This window comes from Apteryx mantelli, chromosome 18 (assembly GCF_036417845.1).
Source record: "Apteryx mantelli isolate bAptMan1 chromosome 18, bAptMan1.hap1, whole genome shotgun sequence".
NCBI lineage: Eukaryota > Metazoa > Chordata > Aves > Apterygiformes > Apterygidae > Apteryx > Apteryx mantelli.
The window spans coordinates 4011904-4030443 of NC_089995.1; the positions used below are offsets into that span (position 1 = coordinate 4011904).

Consider the following 18540-nt stretch of genomic DNA (forward strand, 5'->3'; position numbering starts at 1 on the left):
TCTGCTTATGTTCCTCAAACTGAATCAAGTGCCACAGGTAGTCAAAAAGCACCAGAAGAACATCTGGCCAGTTAGCACAGGTTCACATCTTCGAGACACACACACACCCCGCAGAAGCAACAAGCAGCAAGCTGCCCACACCAGTCAGAGACTGGGAGCAAGGCACACTGCTGCCCATGAAGATCAAAGTTGTTTCTTCCCCTAGGAACAGTTACACTAATGCTGCCCCACCTCACCACTGCCCAGTCCTAGAAAAAGTCAGTTAAGTAACACTTCATGATACCAGAAACTGTAACCAAGAACCCCTGGACTTCATCTCCTAATGCACCATCCCTCAACATCTTCCTAATGTAATATTAACTTATCAGCTTACCAGCAGCCAGACCTCCAAATCAAAACTCTTCTGCTAAGTCAGAGGTCAAACAGTATTCCACCTGAACATCTTCCTAGACTTAGAAACACATCTTGCTGTGTTGATTTTTGACACTCTTCACCATTTTCTCCTTGAGCCCTTTGTTTTGGCCAGAAGGATGGGCTGAATAAACAGATTTGATTACCTGAAATGTTACAGAAGCCAGGAATTGAAGAAACCTGGCTACCAAAGTCATGTTATGCTCTGCAAGGCAGGGGTGAAGAACTTGCCATCCACAGGGAAACTCTGGTCTCAAAGCCTGCAGCTGTGCTTTCTGCAGCCTTAAATCACCAGTCGCTCTTGCCATTACACAACAGAGGTAGTGCTCTGTCCACTATGAGCAGTCTTAAGATTGTGTATTTAAATGCAAACAGCAGCACAAAGCTTTCAAATGGGAACTATCTTGCAGTTATGGCTGATGCCACATAGCATGTGTAGTAAGTGATGTTACATGAAGGAAACACGTGGCAATATTTAGATTTGGTTTTCAGTATCACAGCTTTTGGCTGTAAAGTTCTATTATAAAAAATGCAACAATGGCTGTGTACAAAACACATTGCAGATATAACTCTGACACATTATCTGAGCAGTTACAAAATATAGCTTCAAGTTGTTCTCATAGCCTCAGGACTTGGCCATTTGCCTACCTGTAAGTTATTCTCCACATCCAGAAGTACCTGACTCGGTGCCCGTAAGTCTTGGCACAGGCAAATTTGCCATAAATACTTCAGAAAATTTGTCTTACCAATGCTTCAAATTCCAAAGCTATAACAGTGAATGGTCCTCTTTCCTAGTCCACCAGAAGATTTTCCTTGCACTGTAAGTGTTTTTGCAGAGGAAAACCATGTTGTCAGATCTGATTCCTCATCACCAAATCCCCCACTTGCAATCAAAGCCTTCCTGGTGCCAGTGCAGTCCCATTCCCATGTGGCAAGGCAGCAGAATGCTAGATGCACTGATATCTGTCCCACCCAACAATATGTTTGAGTGGCAGAGGTGGAGGGGAACAGGACTGCCTGCCCTGTCCTCTCTCCAAATACTAGTATAGGAAGGACTTTATTGTTTAAAAGCTGGCACCAAGTCAAAATATCCAACCAGAGGAATGAAGTTTGTCAATTCATTAGATGTCTTCCTGGAGAACTATAACCATGGTTAGTACAAATCCTTTATTACATAAATGACAAATAGGGCTTGAAAATAAGCACTTGTTTGACAGTAGAATAAAGTTAGCTCAACTCTAACCCACTCAAGAGGGTTTTTTTAGAAACATCTGAATTTCCAAATCTACTGAACAGTACTAATAGTTATTGTGCAGGAGGCAGAAATCTAGGCAAAAAGAATGCAGGGGAACAGGTTTCTTCCAAAAGCAACTGGATTACAGCCCATTGGCTGGGAGAATAGAGATGCCAGGAACATCTTTGTGAGTAGAAAGGAGCTATTCTGCAGATAGCAAACTGCAGAGAAAACAGGCCAAACCATAGTGAAAAATGCCATGCCCAGCAAGAGAATGTTAGAGACTGACGTTACCCTCAGAGTGTCCTCACAGCCACAGGATACTGAAAGAGGGCTGCCCTGGAAGTGCCATTTTGCACAGGCAAGCTACACATCAGCAGCCATTATCATGATTTTCCACCTTGAAAACTATTTGGAACTGAATGGAGTATGGCACCTTGAAAAAGATTTAGCAACTAGATTTAAAAAGCATCTTGATGCAAAAGCTTTAAGCATGCCTGAAAGTCCCGCTAGTATTTCACCTGCATCCAGAAGCACTAGCACCCTTTAAATACCATTTCCCCTCCATCCTCAGTTCACCAGGATTTGTGTCAGGAAGCAGAAATACAGCTAAGCAAGGAATAAATACCTCTTGCCCTACCCATTGTAAACACTGCTTGCAGAAATATCTTGTCACACCAACCCACCTTTCCCAGTCACAAGCTCACCTAGGTCACTCTCCCTTTAGAGGTCAGTACTGACAGCAGCCTGTCATCCACCTACACTCAAGCAGCTGAAGCCTAGGACACCAGTCCTAACTGCTCTACCATTCCACTTCACTATTCCTGTGCTGCTTTCTTTTTCAGGTATTACCTGCCAGGCTAATGCGGGCTGGAACATACTGTGAGTGAAGACAGGCCCGTGGCCACAGGGACTGAACGTAGCCTAATGCAGCCATTAACTTCCAGAGGTCTTTTCATATTGTTATAATGCAGAATAAAAGGAATGCACATCCTTATACACAAGCCCTCGATGTTCTAAAAACAGGGGCGCTATTTACAATGGCATGTCACATTAGAAACATTGCAGGTTCTGCTGGCTCACTTTAAGCCACGTAGGCTCACTTTAACAACATGTCGAAAATCTGTTCAGTACCAGGTCAAGAATAGCCCAGCAAGAGTAAGAATACCTGCATGGGAACAACAGCATCACAACACCAAACTAGTCAGACAGCAGAATATAGCACAAGGGCACTAGCTGCATTACCTTCGTGACAGAGTCGTTAACATTGATGGCTGGCACTTTCAGGGTCCCATTGGTCTTCATCTTGTACAGGTTATGAACTCCAGTGGTTGTCTCTTCTGAAATACCTCTAATTCCTATAAGTAAAGTAGAAGGATTCATCCTAGTTGGAATGAACACTGCAAATCAACACATCCAGACACTGGAACATCTTCCAGAGGCTTCCATTATATAAGCACTCTGCAGGAAGCAGGGAAGAGATGAGAACCCTCATCTGGGTCTTCAAGCGCTAGTCTGAAGCTTCAAACAAGTTCCTCTCCCACAGGACAATTAAGACAGCAGGATAAAAAGGTTTTTTTTGAAGAACAAGAGGGAGGGGGAAATCAGCTGGAAGGCCACAACAATTGTCAGAAGGTGAAGAGCTTTCCAAAGAAACAATGAGCAAGTCCCTTGCCCATTCCTAAAATTAACACTGACAGGCAAGGAAAGGGGAGGGGGACACCAAATAAGCGATTGGGATTTGAAAGCATTACCGATTTCATCTTCTATTGCCCTTCTCAGACAGCATCCCATTTCCAGCTGTGGGAAAAGGAACACAGGCAGACAAAGACCACAGAAGTTTGTGGCAGAGGCAGGCGTAGACCCCGATTTTCCAGTCCTCAGCCACGAAATTGATCTCTAGATCATCCATGGCATTCCTTCTATAGCAGTTAAACACATGCATTAATACTTCATTACCAACGCCAGAGCCACTTCTGAGTACAAGTGTAGTGGCTGTTGATACCAACCATACTACATATGTTAGTGAGGAAATAAAGAGCAGTATGTGCCCAGGTGGAACTGCAGAGGGGTCAGCTTCATTAAGATGGTACTTCTTGCACTGATCATCCCTCACTCGACAGACAACTGATTTAGCAAAAAGTCCATCAGCATTTCTGCAGCCAGAAGATGCCTTTGACAACAACAGTAGTTTTAAGTAAAAAAAAATAAAAAAATAAAAAACCCTAAAAATTCAAAAGAAAGCCTGATGCAGCTTTCTGCAAAATTAAATCCAGGAGAAAGTTTCATAGAAAGCTTTACAAAGAGACAAGAAACCTATCTTTTGTATAATATTCCCACTATCTTTTAAAGCAATCTAAATATTAACCCAGCTGGAAGCTTAAGTAATTACCAGCTGGTACTGAAAGATGTTCAGCACTGCTCCTCAAGGTTAACCTATCATCTGTCTTCTCTGGACATTTGACACATTCCCGCCAGGGAACCAGGGCAGTGACAGATCACCCCACCGCGCCAGCAGGCTCTGCCTACTGAAGGTGTGTACAGACTGCATACTGCAGCTTTCAGGACAGACACTTTGGGATAGTCATCTACTCTCTATTCCTCTACATAAAAGCAGGGAAGAGAAAATCATTTGTCTGAGCAAGGATTCATACCCAGCAGGTCTTCCCAACAACCTAGCTATCTGGTCTACTTTTTAAAGTATTAATTGACCATTTAACCTATTAAGGTCACCAACACCATTTGCAGGCAGATAATGTAACAGGTGAAATGAAGGAATGAAGTGTTCATATGTCTGCTTACTTTAACTGGATCAAGACCAATAAAGATTACAGACATTCCGTTGAGCTTCAGAGATGCTGCTCCCTCATGCTCATTACATCTTGAGAGGATGCTTAGCCACTCCAAAAAACATTGAGTTGTCAGCCTGAGCTACAAAAGCTGCAGTTTGTGATACCTTCTGCAGTTAAAAGTCGGGAAGTGCATACAGATACACGTTTTACTATTTAAGAAAAGATTAGGTCTCATTAATATCAGTAAGCAATACCCACACGTTGCTGTGAGGTTGCTCACAATAAAAGGTCAGGGCAAAGACAGTCCCCAAATTCATCCATGAAGGATTAAGCTTAAGGTTCTGTGCTTCATGCTGTAGCTTTGCACATTGGTCAATGATCATCTGCCAAAGTGAGTTCTTATGTAGATAAGGCACTGAGCAACCCAACTACACATGGTTTTCACCACAGTATGAACTGACTCTAGACCAAGGAACAAGGAAAGATTAAGTGCCAATTCATTTTTTCACAAAATGGATGATAAAAAACCCTCTTCTGCAAAATGGGTAAGATGCCCACCTCAAGCGATGTTTCTAAAGCCTAATTCAATCTTGCAAGGTGACTTGAAGGGAGCAGATACCTAGGTAAGACCATATAAATCTAAAGCACTTGGATCAACTCATAATTCAAATATACAATTTACCATCCCCAATCCTCTTGTGGAAAATCAACTGTAGTTGTGATTAAGCACCCCTCTGCCCCCCATCTAGACACTAGCAACACAAAACTTCAGTTTTATGGGAATTACTAGCAGAGTCAAAAAAATTTTTTCAAATATATCCTTGTTTGAAAACACAGCCCAGCGGTAGAAGGCCAGAGACAAAGTACTGCCTAGAAACACAAACATCTCAGAATAGAATAAAATCTTGATATCGTACCTTGCTCCAGATTACATCCACAAGCTGAAGCCATAAATGCATGACCCTGCTTAATGCTTTAAGGACCTTGATTCTTCAAGGACCTTTTGACTTGGTAGCCAGTTGTCTACAACTAGTCTGACTGGGCATGCTGCAAACTCTGGATATTTCTCCTCTCTAACCTCTCAATAATACCTCATTGCATATAAACTGAATTTGGCTAGTTGCTACATAGGGAAACACCTTGATTACTTAGAAAACCTATCTGCATAAAAAGTTACTTATAACTTAAAACGCAGAATAAGTTTTGAAACAAACCTATCAAGTCTGGCTGAACTTCAGATGTAGAGGATATCGTTTGTTCATTAAGGTATTGAGGCATACTGTAAGATACCTATTCTGCTCAGGTATGAGCCACTGGGGGGAAAAACAGGAATTCTGCTAAATAAAGCAGAAACCACCAACACTAGTAGCAGCCCTATGAAGAGATCCGTGTGACACTTGTAGCTAATTCAGATTCACATGAAAAAAGACAGACGAAAACAATGAATACCAAGTTCTACATAAACCTGAGATTTGTGGTGAGACGATATTGCCCCTCCATGCAAGTGACCTGTTACTTGCCACTGCTTCCCCCTGCCATCCTCCAGCAAAATCCGGAAAATTGTTTATGCAGTTTATTAATTTGGGGGAGTGAAGAGAAATATTAAGTATCCAAATATCACCACCTCCCCAGACACTCAATCACTTTAAGACTGAAAATTTACTATAGAAATCAAAACAAATTGCTGTAACAGCTGTGAGAAATAAAAAGGTATCCACAGTTAAGGTACAGTGAAGAACATGAAGTTTCCTTCACTAGAGGTTGCCCCGACTGATCAAATACATTGTTTTGCTGACTTGGGAATGACATTTTATATTGACCACTGCATATTTCAAGACCCACATATGAGAAACTTATAGGGCAGGATTAATAACCGGGAGGAAAAAAGCAAACCAGCCACAAGCAGCCACTGGGCTGGGGCACAGCCCAAGGACAGAAGACGAATCGGGCTAACCAGCCCTGCACCTTCAGCTGTGCAACGGGTTCTGTCCGCAAGGGGCAAACAGATGAGGCCAGCCCATGAGCCCAGCGGCAACACGCTGACCCCGAGGCCGGCAGGCTCTGGAGAGGCGTCTCAGCGCCAGGAAGAACAACAGGGACCCACCAAGCTCTGCAGGAGCAGGCAGCTGCCAGAGGAGGGAAAGCACGGTTTCGGAGCACAGCCCCACGCGGCCCGGTCACCTGAGGGTGCTGAGTTTCTCAGAGGTAGGACGTCCGAACAGGCTTCAGGACCCTGGTTCCCACCGGAAGGGACTCAGGTGCTTTGCCACGACTGCGTGGGATGAAACGCAAGCCGAAGCGACGACCCAGCCTGGCCGGTGGCCCAGGGGCAGCTGTGGCCTGGGCCTGACAGGAGCACTGCGGGCAGGTTGCTAAAGGAAGGAAAGAGGAATCTCAAATTCCTACCACAGCTGAAACAAGTGAGAAAGACAAAGGTCTATTAATAAGTCACCTTCAAAGTTCAGGGCTGAAGCCTTCTGGAAGAGCAGCTCGCTGCATCCCCCCCCAACATCTGGGGGACACATGCCTGCAGGACGCCCGCTCCAGAACAGGGAGCAGGCACTGCTGCCACAGCAGCCCCAGCTGCTCCGGCGTCCCAGCACCTGCGGCAGGCCCTGGAGCACGGAGCTCCAGCACCCCGAGGGGAGCTCGAGCTCCGTGGTGAGACGTCGCTGCCTAGCGCCGCTGGGAGAAAAGTGGCGACGAAAAGACTCACAAAGACGGGGCGCGAGCGAGAGCAGTGTTTGGAGAACCTCCTGCACACCGAGGGAACAGAAAGAAAACTACTAGCCAAATGCTCCTGTGCGTAGCAATTTATCTTAAATCATCTGAACTCCTTTAGTTCGGCTAGCAACGCATGGATGTTTTTTTGGTTTAAAACCATGCTTAGTACTTTAAAAAACTGCTGTGAACTGCCCTACCCCTAGGTGAACTATGCAAACCATGCAGACTGACCACTTCAGTTTAAATCTTTGAGTTTGACTCGAATCATATTTCAAAATGGAATCTGTACAAGCGAGAGATGTCTAGATAGGGTCTAAAAGACTAGAAAGGTTAGATTTCTTCATGCTGAGCCGAATACCATAAATGTTACTTCTCCCACCAAAACAAAAGCTCCCAGAGCGCTCCTGGCTGAAGCGTCACAAATTACAACCCCCCAGCGGCACTGCAGCCGGCTGACCCCTTTCTAGCTTGGAAAGAGAGATCTGGCTTTGCCCTTCTCTCACTAGTAGGTCAACCTGGAGCATGCCAGGTGGCTGCCCAGACTCCCTGGTCCTGAGGGAAATGAACAGAAAACAAGAGATATTGGCCTTCCCTTTTGCTTCCCAGACCAGCAGTTAGAAGCACGTGTACAGAGTAAATAGAGATCAGCACCTCTACAAGGAAAGAAGGCTCTTGATTAGGATGATTTGCCCCCAAAGGTCTGTCTCAGCACAGACCTTAAATAAAGTCTTAGACAGCTACACTCAACTTGGTTACGTGTAGACAGAACAAGTTCAGGCGTTGGCACCTTCAAGGCTTGTTTGGAGGTGCAGGACAAACTAAAGAACACTATCTGTGGCACAGTACAATATGGCAGCTGTAGCAAGTCTCCAAAAAGCAGCAATTTACCAAAAGTAGCAGTTTTCCAGTGCAACTGCCTGCATTAGGTACAATCATTCCCTTCCTGTGAAGGAAATCTCCTCTGTAAGGTTGTGGCAGAGACCTCCAACTCAAAACTGCCCCCTCTCTTCTGGTCTATCTGGAGACGAAGAAATATGCACTCCCCTTTCTTCAAAAGCTCTCCAGGCCGACATTTCTAAGCTTAGCAGATTTTCTTTACCTTTAAGATACCTTTACTCAGAGAATCTGATGTCATGCAACTCGGCAGCTTCCCTTCCCTGACGAAGGCCTCCCTGCTGCCCCAGGCGACATTTACGTCTGGTCTAACCTACTTTGAAACTCTGCAGTAAGAAGCACTGCCTACATCACTAGTTTCAATGACCTTTTACAGAATGGACTTAACTACAGAGAAGAGCCTACAGCAAAGGAAACGTTGAAATAAACTGAAAAAATATCGTTAAATATTCAAACCTGCTTTGCTCTCCTTCTACCTGATAAATGAACAAATCTGCATTAATGGATCATAAGTGATCCAATTTTCTCGATCCTTTCTAAAGAGAGTCTTTTGCACAGATGCCACAGACATCCTTTGTGTGTGGGCTCGGATGCCTTTCTCCTCTATTCAGTTCTGAAGTTTTCCCTTTTCTACCTTCAGTTATCCTGGTTTTAAGGACATTTCAGTTTAGAGGAATAAGCCAGTAGTACAAAGTCATTCTGCCCTCTAACGGCAGTCTGGATTAGGGGAGAGGAAAAGCTTGCTGAGAACTTCCACATGCCTATTTAACAACACAATTCCTAGTTGAAGGAAACTTGAATGAACTAGAGACCTATTTTCAACTGTTTGTTTAGTCCTGATGTGCAACTAACCTCTATTTAACTTAGAAGTGGCTGAAACATGGAAGACAGGCAGGCAGGCAGTCCCCTCTGAAATTAGGCCAGAAAACTTGTCCAATCCTTAAGTGGCATATGGCACTTTCAGCTGTTCACTTCTGCGCACAGCTCAATTGCATGTGCTAACACTGAGTGGCAGAACCTTTGCTAAATTCTCAGCTTTCCCCACATCTCGGAGGAGAACAACAGCATGCTGAAACGTCTTCTGTGCTCAAGGTTCAGTCTTTCCAAATATTGTGCCTGCTCTGCTGACATTACTGCTGGCCCTACCGCTCCCCCAAAGAGGTCATTGAACTGTGACGTTAATCCATTTTCAGTGACCTTCAAATATCACAAGCCCTTAGTATTTATTAGCCTCTATTATCTTCAGGATACAAAAACACTGGATGCTACACAGGTGGTTGCTACATTTAAGCAACCTTTGCAGCACAGGGCTAAGTGCAGAGCTCAGTTAAAAGGAGATGAAGGCTCTACAGAGTAGGCCCATTTCAGGAAGTTTTCCTACTTCTGAGGAGCACTGGACTGAATAGCAAAACAGATCAAGTTCCGTTGGCTTCCACAGAGATCAGTCTTGGTTAGTTCGCTGAATTGCTGCAAGGAGGCTTTTCAACCACTATCAGTCCAGATGCCACGCACATTTGGGCAAAGGAAACGTTGACAGGCAAGACATCCGGTCTAGACTCTTTTAAAAATGTAGCTGAAAAGTCACTCCTGCGAGTTTAGGAAGCAACCCAGGGCACTAGGGATGTTCCTCTTGATGGCAGACCAGAGATGGATGCAAAGACAGAAGACAATTCAACAGCCATTGCTCCACTCCACCATACTATACTGGTCCTTGCACAACAGGAGCACAAGACAAGTGAAAAGGAGGAAGGGGCTAGAGGGGAGAAAAAGGGGCAAATAGCAGGAATTCTAGACACGTGGAAGACAGCTCAGCGCAAGCAATCCCAGGAGCAGGGATACAAGTGGAGATGTGCTGCATGTGCACAGCAGGGGAACAATCCTGCAGAACAGAGGGTATGAACATAAAAAATGCATTTTGGGCCTGTGCTAATGCCAAGGAGACCAAGTGTTGTGACCAATCTTGATATTCCTTGGTATCAAATGGCAGGAAAACAAGAGGTCATCTAACATCAGACAGAGGCAATCTAGGAAGCAAAATAGAACTTTGATGGAAGAGTAGGGATCTGAGCATGGCTGAGAAGATATCAAAGAAAATCTCAGATTACAGTTAAAATAATACCAAGTAAAGTGTTCACTGCAGAAGAACAACTGATACCAGGCTGAGGGTGACGGAAAGTGAAGCTGGTCACACAGAAGCCGTTTCCTCTCTTCCTTGCCACCTACCCTCACAAGCACAATGATGGGGAGTAACCCCAGCCTCCTACGCTTGCACAGCTCTATTTGTGGCCTGCCTTCTAATTCCCCCTCCCCCATATCTTTCTCTTAAAACAGCACAAGACTCTGAACAGAGTTGATCCAGCAGGCGTCTCCAGCAACCCCACCTCCAAGGACCAAGAACAGGCAGCAGCACACTTCATGGTATCAGTTTAGTTTCTCTGTACACACATTCCTGTTCAATTTTTTTCCACATCCTAGACCAAACATGCCCTTTGGCCACACTGGGCCTCTGTGGCTTGCAGCAGCGGTGCAGATGCACGCTGACAAAGCTAAGGAGAAGCTGCCACTCTTGCTGGCACAGATCAGTGTGCTACTGCAGCTCATGCCAAATTCACTTCAGATAAATCATTTTACATAAACACGTTAGCCACACCACACAATCTATTCTCAGTTTTACTAACCTATACTTAAGGTAATAAGCCAACAAAGCAAGAGTCCCAAACCTGACTCCATCAGCATCTTTGACTGTTGACAAATTGGATAAGAGTGAATGCCTTGTAGTTTATATACTGCAGAAAACTGTTCCCTTTCCAAGAAAGGCTACAGGTTGTCATGATTTCATCCACAGGTGCACTAAGACAATGAGGAGGAAAAAACATTAATGTTAAAAATATATATATGTTAATTGCAAGCAGCAGCCATTAAGCAGTTCTAAAACGCAGCCTATTTCTAGGAAGCTCTTAGCCCCATCAGCAGCACCACTTGTGATTTTCAGGTAATGAGCACCGAGAAGGATGGATGCAAGGACAGGTCACAGTAGTGTATGACAAAGCACAGACAGAAACAACAAATCCTGTAGGTAAGAAATTCTGGTCTTGGACTGTAAGTAATTTTCATGGATACAACATAGCCTGTTTTACACGTGCTTGTACCTCCTCTTCCCACCCCTTTTAAACAAGCAAGGGATTCCCCCTGAAACCTAAATGGCCTGTCGAGAGCAGCTATACCTGACGTAACAGGCTAACCATTACCTTTCAAAAGCTGTGGGTATTTGGTATGAACTAGGTTGGTAAGATCTCCACCGTCATCCAAAATCATGTTGAGGGGCTGCCCATCCTTGAAGTACAGGGTCTGCTCAATGCACCACAGATATTCCTCATCTGTCTCCCCTTTCCAGGCAAACACTGCACAGAAACAAACACATACAGTTAGACAGTTTCTTACTCAGCATGTAGCAGATGCTTATCTGCACCAGGAGGCCAGAAAAGACTTCTGCACTGAGAAACAGATATCAGCATGAGCAGAAGTGAATTCACTTCACCTTATATTGCAGGCCACAAACTTGGTCAAAACTTTTAGTCTTATCTGCTCCCCTCTTCTTCTACATTAGGAGGGACAAGTCAGAGCAAACAAAATCGGATTGATACCGACAATGCCCCATATTCTCCCTTATTTCACCCTGTGTTACCAGGAATTAGAAAGAGACACTGGATATATTGATACAGGCAAATGAAAACATAACTATAGCAATGGCTAGCACAACAGAAAAGAGGTACCGTACTTTAGCACAAACTAAGCACCAGGTACAAGCTCTTCAGCAACCTTGAATTTAAATGGTGTTCTCCAGCACAGTGCCAAAATCCAAGCTGCTGTGCCTTCTCTGCTCTTGTTAGCACAAGCGTCTAAATCAGTAGTACATCTACCACCAGTAACATGCTGCAACCACTAACATGTTTTATCTAGCACTAGGAGTATTTTTGCCTTTCCAGGCATTTGCATTCCCAATTTCATGCTATACTTGAGTCCCAGTGGTACTCTGCTATTCAAACACACACTAACCATACAGTTTACATACCCCAAGGTGGGACACCTGCTAAATTGCCCTATTTTCATTGTTTATACAGAAAACTTCAACTCTGAGCCACAAAGAACCAATCCTGTAACTGTCCTTTCTGCAGAAACATGCATCAGTACCTCACAATGTACAAAGGATCAGCGTTCCTTCAAGATCTGGTAAATTCAATATGCAAAGCGTAATATTAACAAAAAGAGTAAGGCCAACAAAGCAAGGCAGAGGTCAAAAAACTTAGACAAACAATCCACCCCTAAACTGCTCTTCAGCTGAATTTTGGGTGTTGAGAGCAGCGAGGAAGGTGATATCAGATCTGGACAGTCCCTCATGGTCCCCTGACATCATATGCCAGAGACAGGCAGGAGGTGATGCCCACAGCTAGTAAGAGCACAGAAGCCAAAGAAGGGACCACTTTCTTCCATTACTTCAAAATGGACCACAGCTGGGAAAAGATTTGCAGCAACAGGTAACAATAACAGAAATGGAAGACACTGCCCAAAACAGAATCAGGCTGTCAGAAATGAGATTCAGCATCTGCCAGCACCAAGGCTCAGGCCATGCAGTTCCCAGCATGCAGACTCATGAGGACTGTATGTCCTAAAGCTGAAGAGTGCAGCAGACAGCTTAACATATTCATGCTGATCAGCAAGAAATTGCTGTTTACTGGAAGGTGGCAAAAATAAAACAGCAGCATTTTATAAACCACTTCAGGGATGTTAGACTGCAACACAACTGGCCTAGCCCTGGCCTTAAAACATCTTGAGCATTGACCCTGTGACTGTTACAGAGCACACTGCAGTCAGCATCTCCCCAACACCAGTTAGCACCAGGCTTACTGGAAAGCACCAGACACCTGTGTCTAAACACACCTACGCACCAATTTCTTTATTGCCTAGCCAGTTTAATCATCTCAGTGGCCAGACTTAAAGCTGCCAGCACATAACCTGGATCCTTTGTAGTCTAACACAAGATCAGTCATTCTCAGGAGTGCTAGACTGTCTGATGCAATGCAGCTTGAATGTTCTCTTGTGTAACAACCACTGCTTTGATGCACTATTTCTATCCTAAAGCTTATTCTTAAGAGCTTGATTTGGGCGCAGTTTGATTTAGCTAGAACAGGCAGTACACACTAATTCATCAGAGCCAAATTAGAACAGACTTACCAGGGATACCAGCTTTCGCAATAGCAGCTGCCGCATGGTCCTGAGTGGAGAAAATGTTACAGCTTGACCATTGTACCTGGAAAACAACCAAGGTTTTATTTGCTGAGCAAAGTTCTGAGATATCAGGCATTCTTGTCCAGAAACAGGAGTTAAAAAGGGAGCAAGAGCAGAAAGGCATATTAGTGCAAGTTTCTGACCTTCTCAGTAGCTCTGCAAAAGTTACAGGAAAACTAAGTATCTAAGTAGGACAGGGAGAATAATGCTAGTTAGGGAGAGAGCACAAGGGAGCTTCAGCTGTGCCATACGTTCAGGCATCTCCTTACTCATGAGAGCTTCTGCCAGACAGCCACAGCATACATTCAGCTACAGACCTGCAGTGCAAAGTATGGTGGGTTTAGAAAGTCTGAGTCAATAAAGTTCAGATTTTCAGGAGAGCCACATAGCGAGTGTCCAGTGAGGAATGCGGACGCACAGCAACACGCCTGCTGGAACTCAGAAGGGTCAGAAATGCAGCTTGAAACGCTACACTCGATCAACAGGCATTCTTTAAGATTATGCTCACCCAACTCCCACTCTGTGCTCCAGTCATGGAAGTTTTTCCAGCTGAGCTAAGCATTTTCCACACAGAGTTCATAACTAGGCTCAGGCACCTAGAAAAGCAACAGCATGCCGCTGAGTTGCATTGAAAAGTATCTGTGCACCTATTGCAACTCACCAGCTCCCTAGAAAGCACTGCATCTGACAGCCACATGCTTGAGTTCTTACTCTATCCCCTGCAGGGCTGACTGGCAGGTATCCGCATGCTTATTTATAACAAATCTTAAGGAGAGAGGGCAATAACGTATAATCCTTCATCCTGTTTTCACACACTCATCCAATTTTATCAAAAATGGATTTACTTCAGAGCAAGGCTACAGTAGAAAGCCTTGTGGTTCCCCATTTGGGCCTACACAACCAGTGTTTGTTACTGAAAACATATCTGGAAGGAGTATAGGAAAACTGAATTCATGAAGTCAAGCCCTCTCCCTCGTCTGCATTCTTCTAAGCTCCCATGTCAGTACAGATGCCATAAGGAGGTGTCACGAAATTCAAAGCATACTGAAAACGTATATATTACTTGCACTTGAAGCAAGATACAAGATAAAAGCCACTTTTCAATTCTGCATCCCCAGATCTGTAACACCAGTTTGTGAAAATGACACAGATCCAAGAATAACTGGCGTACCTGACAGGCTCAGAGACTAATATTTGTACCCTTCTAGCTCCCTGGTTATGAAAAGGATACATTTCTATTACCATTTCAGAACTCATGTGGACCTGAGGCACAGAGTATTTATACCATTTTTGTTAGCCTAGTCAAAAAAGGGACATCAAGTTCACTACGCTGCACAGGGAGCCACATCCTCATTATGTAGGGTATGCTTTCTTTACAGCTTCTCTCCTCCCTCCCAGGCACTGAAGTTCTGGCACAATAGATGAACCAGGGCTCAATCCAAACGGAAGTCAAACCTAAACCAACACGTAGACATCAGGACAAGAGGGGAGCTGACAACCAAGTTATTCCCCTAATAATTTGGATGAACCCCAGGGGACACCGATCTGGCATTGTGCTCAGGCTAAAGCAGTTTGGCAATGTTTAAGCACCCAGCTACTGCCTAGGCCAGCCATACTGGGAGAGAGTAACTAACAGGAGCAGCAAGGAGCAAATTCAGTGGCTACTGCTCACTTTTAAATTTTGAGGGAATAAGTTTCCTATACAGAGCAGTTAGAATCAAGCCTGGACTGCACCTCCAGGTCAGAGCTGCTCCTTTTTCCAGAATCCTTTAACAATGCACCATTTACAACAGCGAAACAGCTCTAAATAGGCAGAAGAACACCTTCATGCAGAACAGCATGTAGCCTACAGGTATCTAGACCAATCCCACACTTTTTGAGGAAATACTTTAACCTTTAGGCTGTTACAGAAAAGACCTTCCCCTTCTCCCAGTGCCTTTTGATCAGTGTGACACTGATCAACTCTTAACCACTTGGGCACCTGCTCGCAGGAGGGAGGGATCCAGGCTCTAGAGTCCACACAGGCAGAGATACCTCTGGGCAGCCTAGGTTCAGGCAGCTAAACTTCAGGGAGAAGGGATTTCAGATGAAATGCTGTGCTTAGCATAATCCATCATCAAGCTCCAGTCAACATCCTGTTCAGCAGGCAAGCTATGCGGATTGTGCTAAGATGCCTAGCTCTCCCCTCATGCCCTGTATGACATTTGGACTTCATTCTGCAAGCCAGGCACAGGGCATGATGCAGGAGACGGCTTATAAGCATCTCAGCCTTTAATACAGACTGAGGTAACTGGTCCAAAGTCACACAGTGAATTCAGAGTCAGTGGAGTCCCCGGCCCCTGATTGCTGTCTCCCTGTTGTTTTCCTGCGCAGCTCAAGGGCCAGCAGGAGCTCTCAGATGGCTTCATTAGTTTTTGCTGACTTTACCAGGACATGGAGTGGTTCTTAATCCAGGTTAATCTGCGCTGGAAGCAGTCACTACAGATTCAGCATAACCAACATACCAGCAACAGCAGTGCATGCCTGAGCACAGCACAACTGTGTGGGCGCAGCTTTTGGCACAGCTCCTCAGGGTGCTGTACAGACAGCTGCTTCCAGGCCTGAGGGGGTTGCTGAAGTCACCAACCCTGCCCTGGATAAAATGGGCACTCGGGAAGGTGCAGCTTGCCCACACCCCAAGGGCACATGCGTTCCAGGCGACAAGCCTTTTGCTGAAGGAATGAAGAGGTAATCCATCCACCTGGAGACTGCAGCGTGCTCTCTTCCGAGAGGTGCAGAAGTTTGCCAGGATCCCCTAGGGTAGTTACGTATACAGAAGCAGTGCCCTAGGCAGAGCATTACCTAAGCACACACTGAAGGAGAAACTCGAAGACACTTTACCTCAGCTCCCAGCTCTATAAGGGTCTCTATGAGAACTGCCGTCTGCACAGTCATATGAAGGCAACCTGCGATACGTGCACCTTTCAGTGGCTTTGATGCAGCATACATCTCCCGCATCTTCATCAGCCCTGGCATCTCATTCTCCGCGATCTCAATGGCCTTGCGACCCCAGTCTGCAAGGCTGATGTCAGCTGCAAGCAAAGGAGGACAGGCGTTAAATAGCTGAGGCCTTGGCATCTGTTCACACGCTTGCAGATAGCACTGGCTGCAACAGCTGAACTGGACACCGAACAGCTGGGAGACAGTTGAGGGAAAAACAGACCCCATCCTTGTTACTCCCTGATTTTGTACTTTGGTACACAGGCTTTCAAACTAGTTCAGACCACACTGTGACCTAGTGTTTGGAAGCCCTGAGGCTCATTGATTCAGTAGGCCCCTAGCCTTAAGCACCCCTCTTAACTGATACTGCCCAATGTCTGACACTTCCTATCAAAATTTACTTCCCTAGTACCACGACTTGCAGTGCAGGGGCTGCCTGTAGAGCAGTAGCTTCCCCACGGAAAACATGCAGAGCATACTCCCCACCAAGGGCTCCAGGTGCTGACTCCAGCCCAGCTCCCCCCCCTTCACCGTAAAAGAATAAGCTTCAGTGTTCCTAGAGCCTTTGCTCCACAGAGATAATTTTCAGGGCACCTATTCCTAACCTTGTGAAAAGAATCTACAGCAGGAAAGTTCACCAGAAAATGAAAAAAAAAAAAAAAGACATTTACAACAGTCTACTGGGGTAGAGAACACAGCGCTCTCTGGATCTCTAAGTCCAGCCTTACCCACAAAGGCAATAGGCTAAGCAGCTAATGCCTAGGTGCACCATTTTGCAGCACCAGCCAATGCTGAATGCCACCATTACTTGGTTATCTCATTCACAGAAGCTTTTCCGGGGCTTCCTAGTTTGATTAAGAACTTGGTCAGACAATTTTCTTTCAGCTACCTAGAGGACACAGTCCATTTCAAGCATTAAGGAAAACTAGGACCTCTGAATCAGGCTGCCTGCTTCAACACAGGCAAGATAATTGCATTTTGTTCCAGAATGAAGCCCAGGGGCCACTGAAGCCATTGCCTACGCTTTGGCTGACTCTTGCATGACCTTTACACCAACGGAGGACACCGAAAAGGCCCAGGAAGTGGAAGGACCATGGAAATCATGACAAGAGAGGGGTTTCTTAAAACCCATCCTTTTTAAGGACTCAGAAGTTTTACTAGGGCTGCTAAAAAAAAGCTCTATACCATTTTGGGTTCACAGCCCACATTCTTTCCTCTAAGGTGAGTTCTTCGTGGATTTGACCCTTAGGGCCAAAAGTTCCTCTCTCTGAATTTAGTCTTTGCAGAATGCACAACTCTTCGGGGGGGGGGGGGGAGGAGGGGGTGGTTTAGAAGCTCTGTATTTAGAAAAACGCCAAAACCTTTAGGGGAATGCACAACACAGCTCCCGATTTACAGCCACTGCCGCGCTCGGAGGGGAAGCGCCCCAAGGAAGGGCCCCGGGAGGCGGACGCGGGCGGCTCGCCGCCTCCGGGCCCGGGCTCCCGCCGCCCGCGCGGCCCTCCCGCTGCTCCCGCCGCCGCCCCGCCCCTGCCCGCGGCTCGGCGGCTTATTTTCAAGGCTTCCGCGCCGGGGCCGCGCTCCGCTGCCGCCGCTCCCCGCGCGGCAGCTGCCATCTTCCCGCCCGCCCGCCCGCCGCGCTGCGCGCCTGCCGGCGGCCGCCCCAGCCCGGCGCGGCGCGGGGCCCCCGGGGCGGCGGCAGGCCGCGCCCGGCGTGGAGCGGGGCAGCGCGCTCTCCGCGGCACCGCCGGGCCGCACTCACCCACTTTGTAGGGCAGCTTGTCCGACATGCCGGCGGGCAGCGCGGGCCGCGGCAGGCGCAGAAGAGGAGGCGACCGCGGCCCCGAGCGCGCTTTAAATAGAGGCGGCGCCGCCGCCGTGGGGCGGGTCGCGGCCGCGCCGCGCCGCCACGTGCGCGCGCTGCGCCCAGCGGCGGAGGCGGAGGCTGCACCGAGCCGCTCCAGGGCACCGCGGGGCGCAGCCGAGGCGGGTCGGCCCGAGTGCCCGGCCACGGCGGCCAGGCCTGGCTTTGGGCTGCCCCGCCGCCCCCAGCGAACCCATGCGGCCCCCGGGGCGGCCGCGGAGCTGCCCTCTCCCTCTCCTCGGGGCCAGGAGGATCCCCAGAGAGCGGCCCCCGCCCCGGCCCGCCGCAGCCTCGGGTGCTCCCCCTCTGCCTGGAGCCGGGGTGCGCCCCGGACCCGTGGGCAGGCCGTGGCACCG

General features: G+C 46.8%; 1 protein-coding gene across 2 annotated transcripts in view; it reads right to left on the minus strand.

Annotated features, from left to right (window-relative positions):
* Positions 1–18185, minus strand: part of AHCY (adenosylhomocysteinase) — a 30587-nt gene extending 12402 nt beyond the window's left edge. The window contains exons 1-5 of one of the 2 annotated variants that reach the window (XM_067308012.1): positions 18083–18185; positions 16222–16412; positions 13288–13363; positions 11304–11456; positions 2891–3003 (exon numbers count right to left, since the gene is read on the minus strand). In XM_067308012.1, the coding sequence (XP_067164113.1) occupies positions 2891–3003; positions 11304–11456; positions 13288–13363; positions 16222–16412; positions 18083–18110 (561 nt within the window). In that variant the 5' untranslated portion in view covers positions 18111–18185. The remainder of the gene's footprint in view (positions 1–2890; positions 3004–11303; positions 11457–13287; positions 13364–16221; positions 16413–18082) is intronic. The other variant, XM_067308013.1, reaches the window with a different exon arrangement.
* Between the last annotated feature and the right edge of the window lie 355 nt (positions 18186–18540).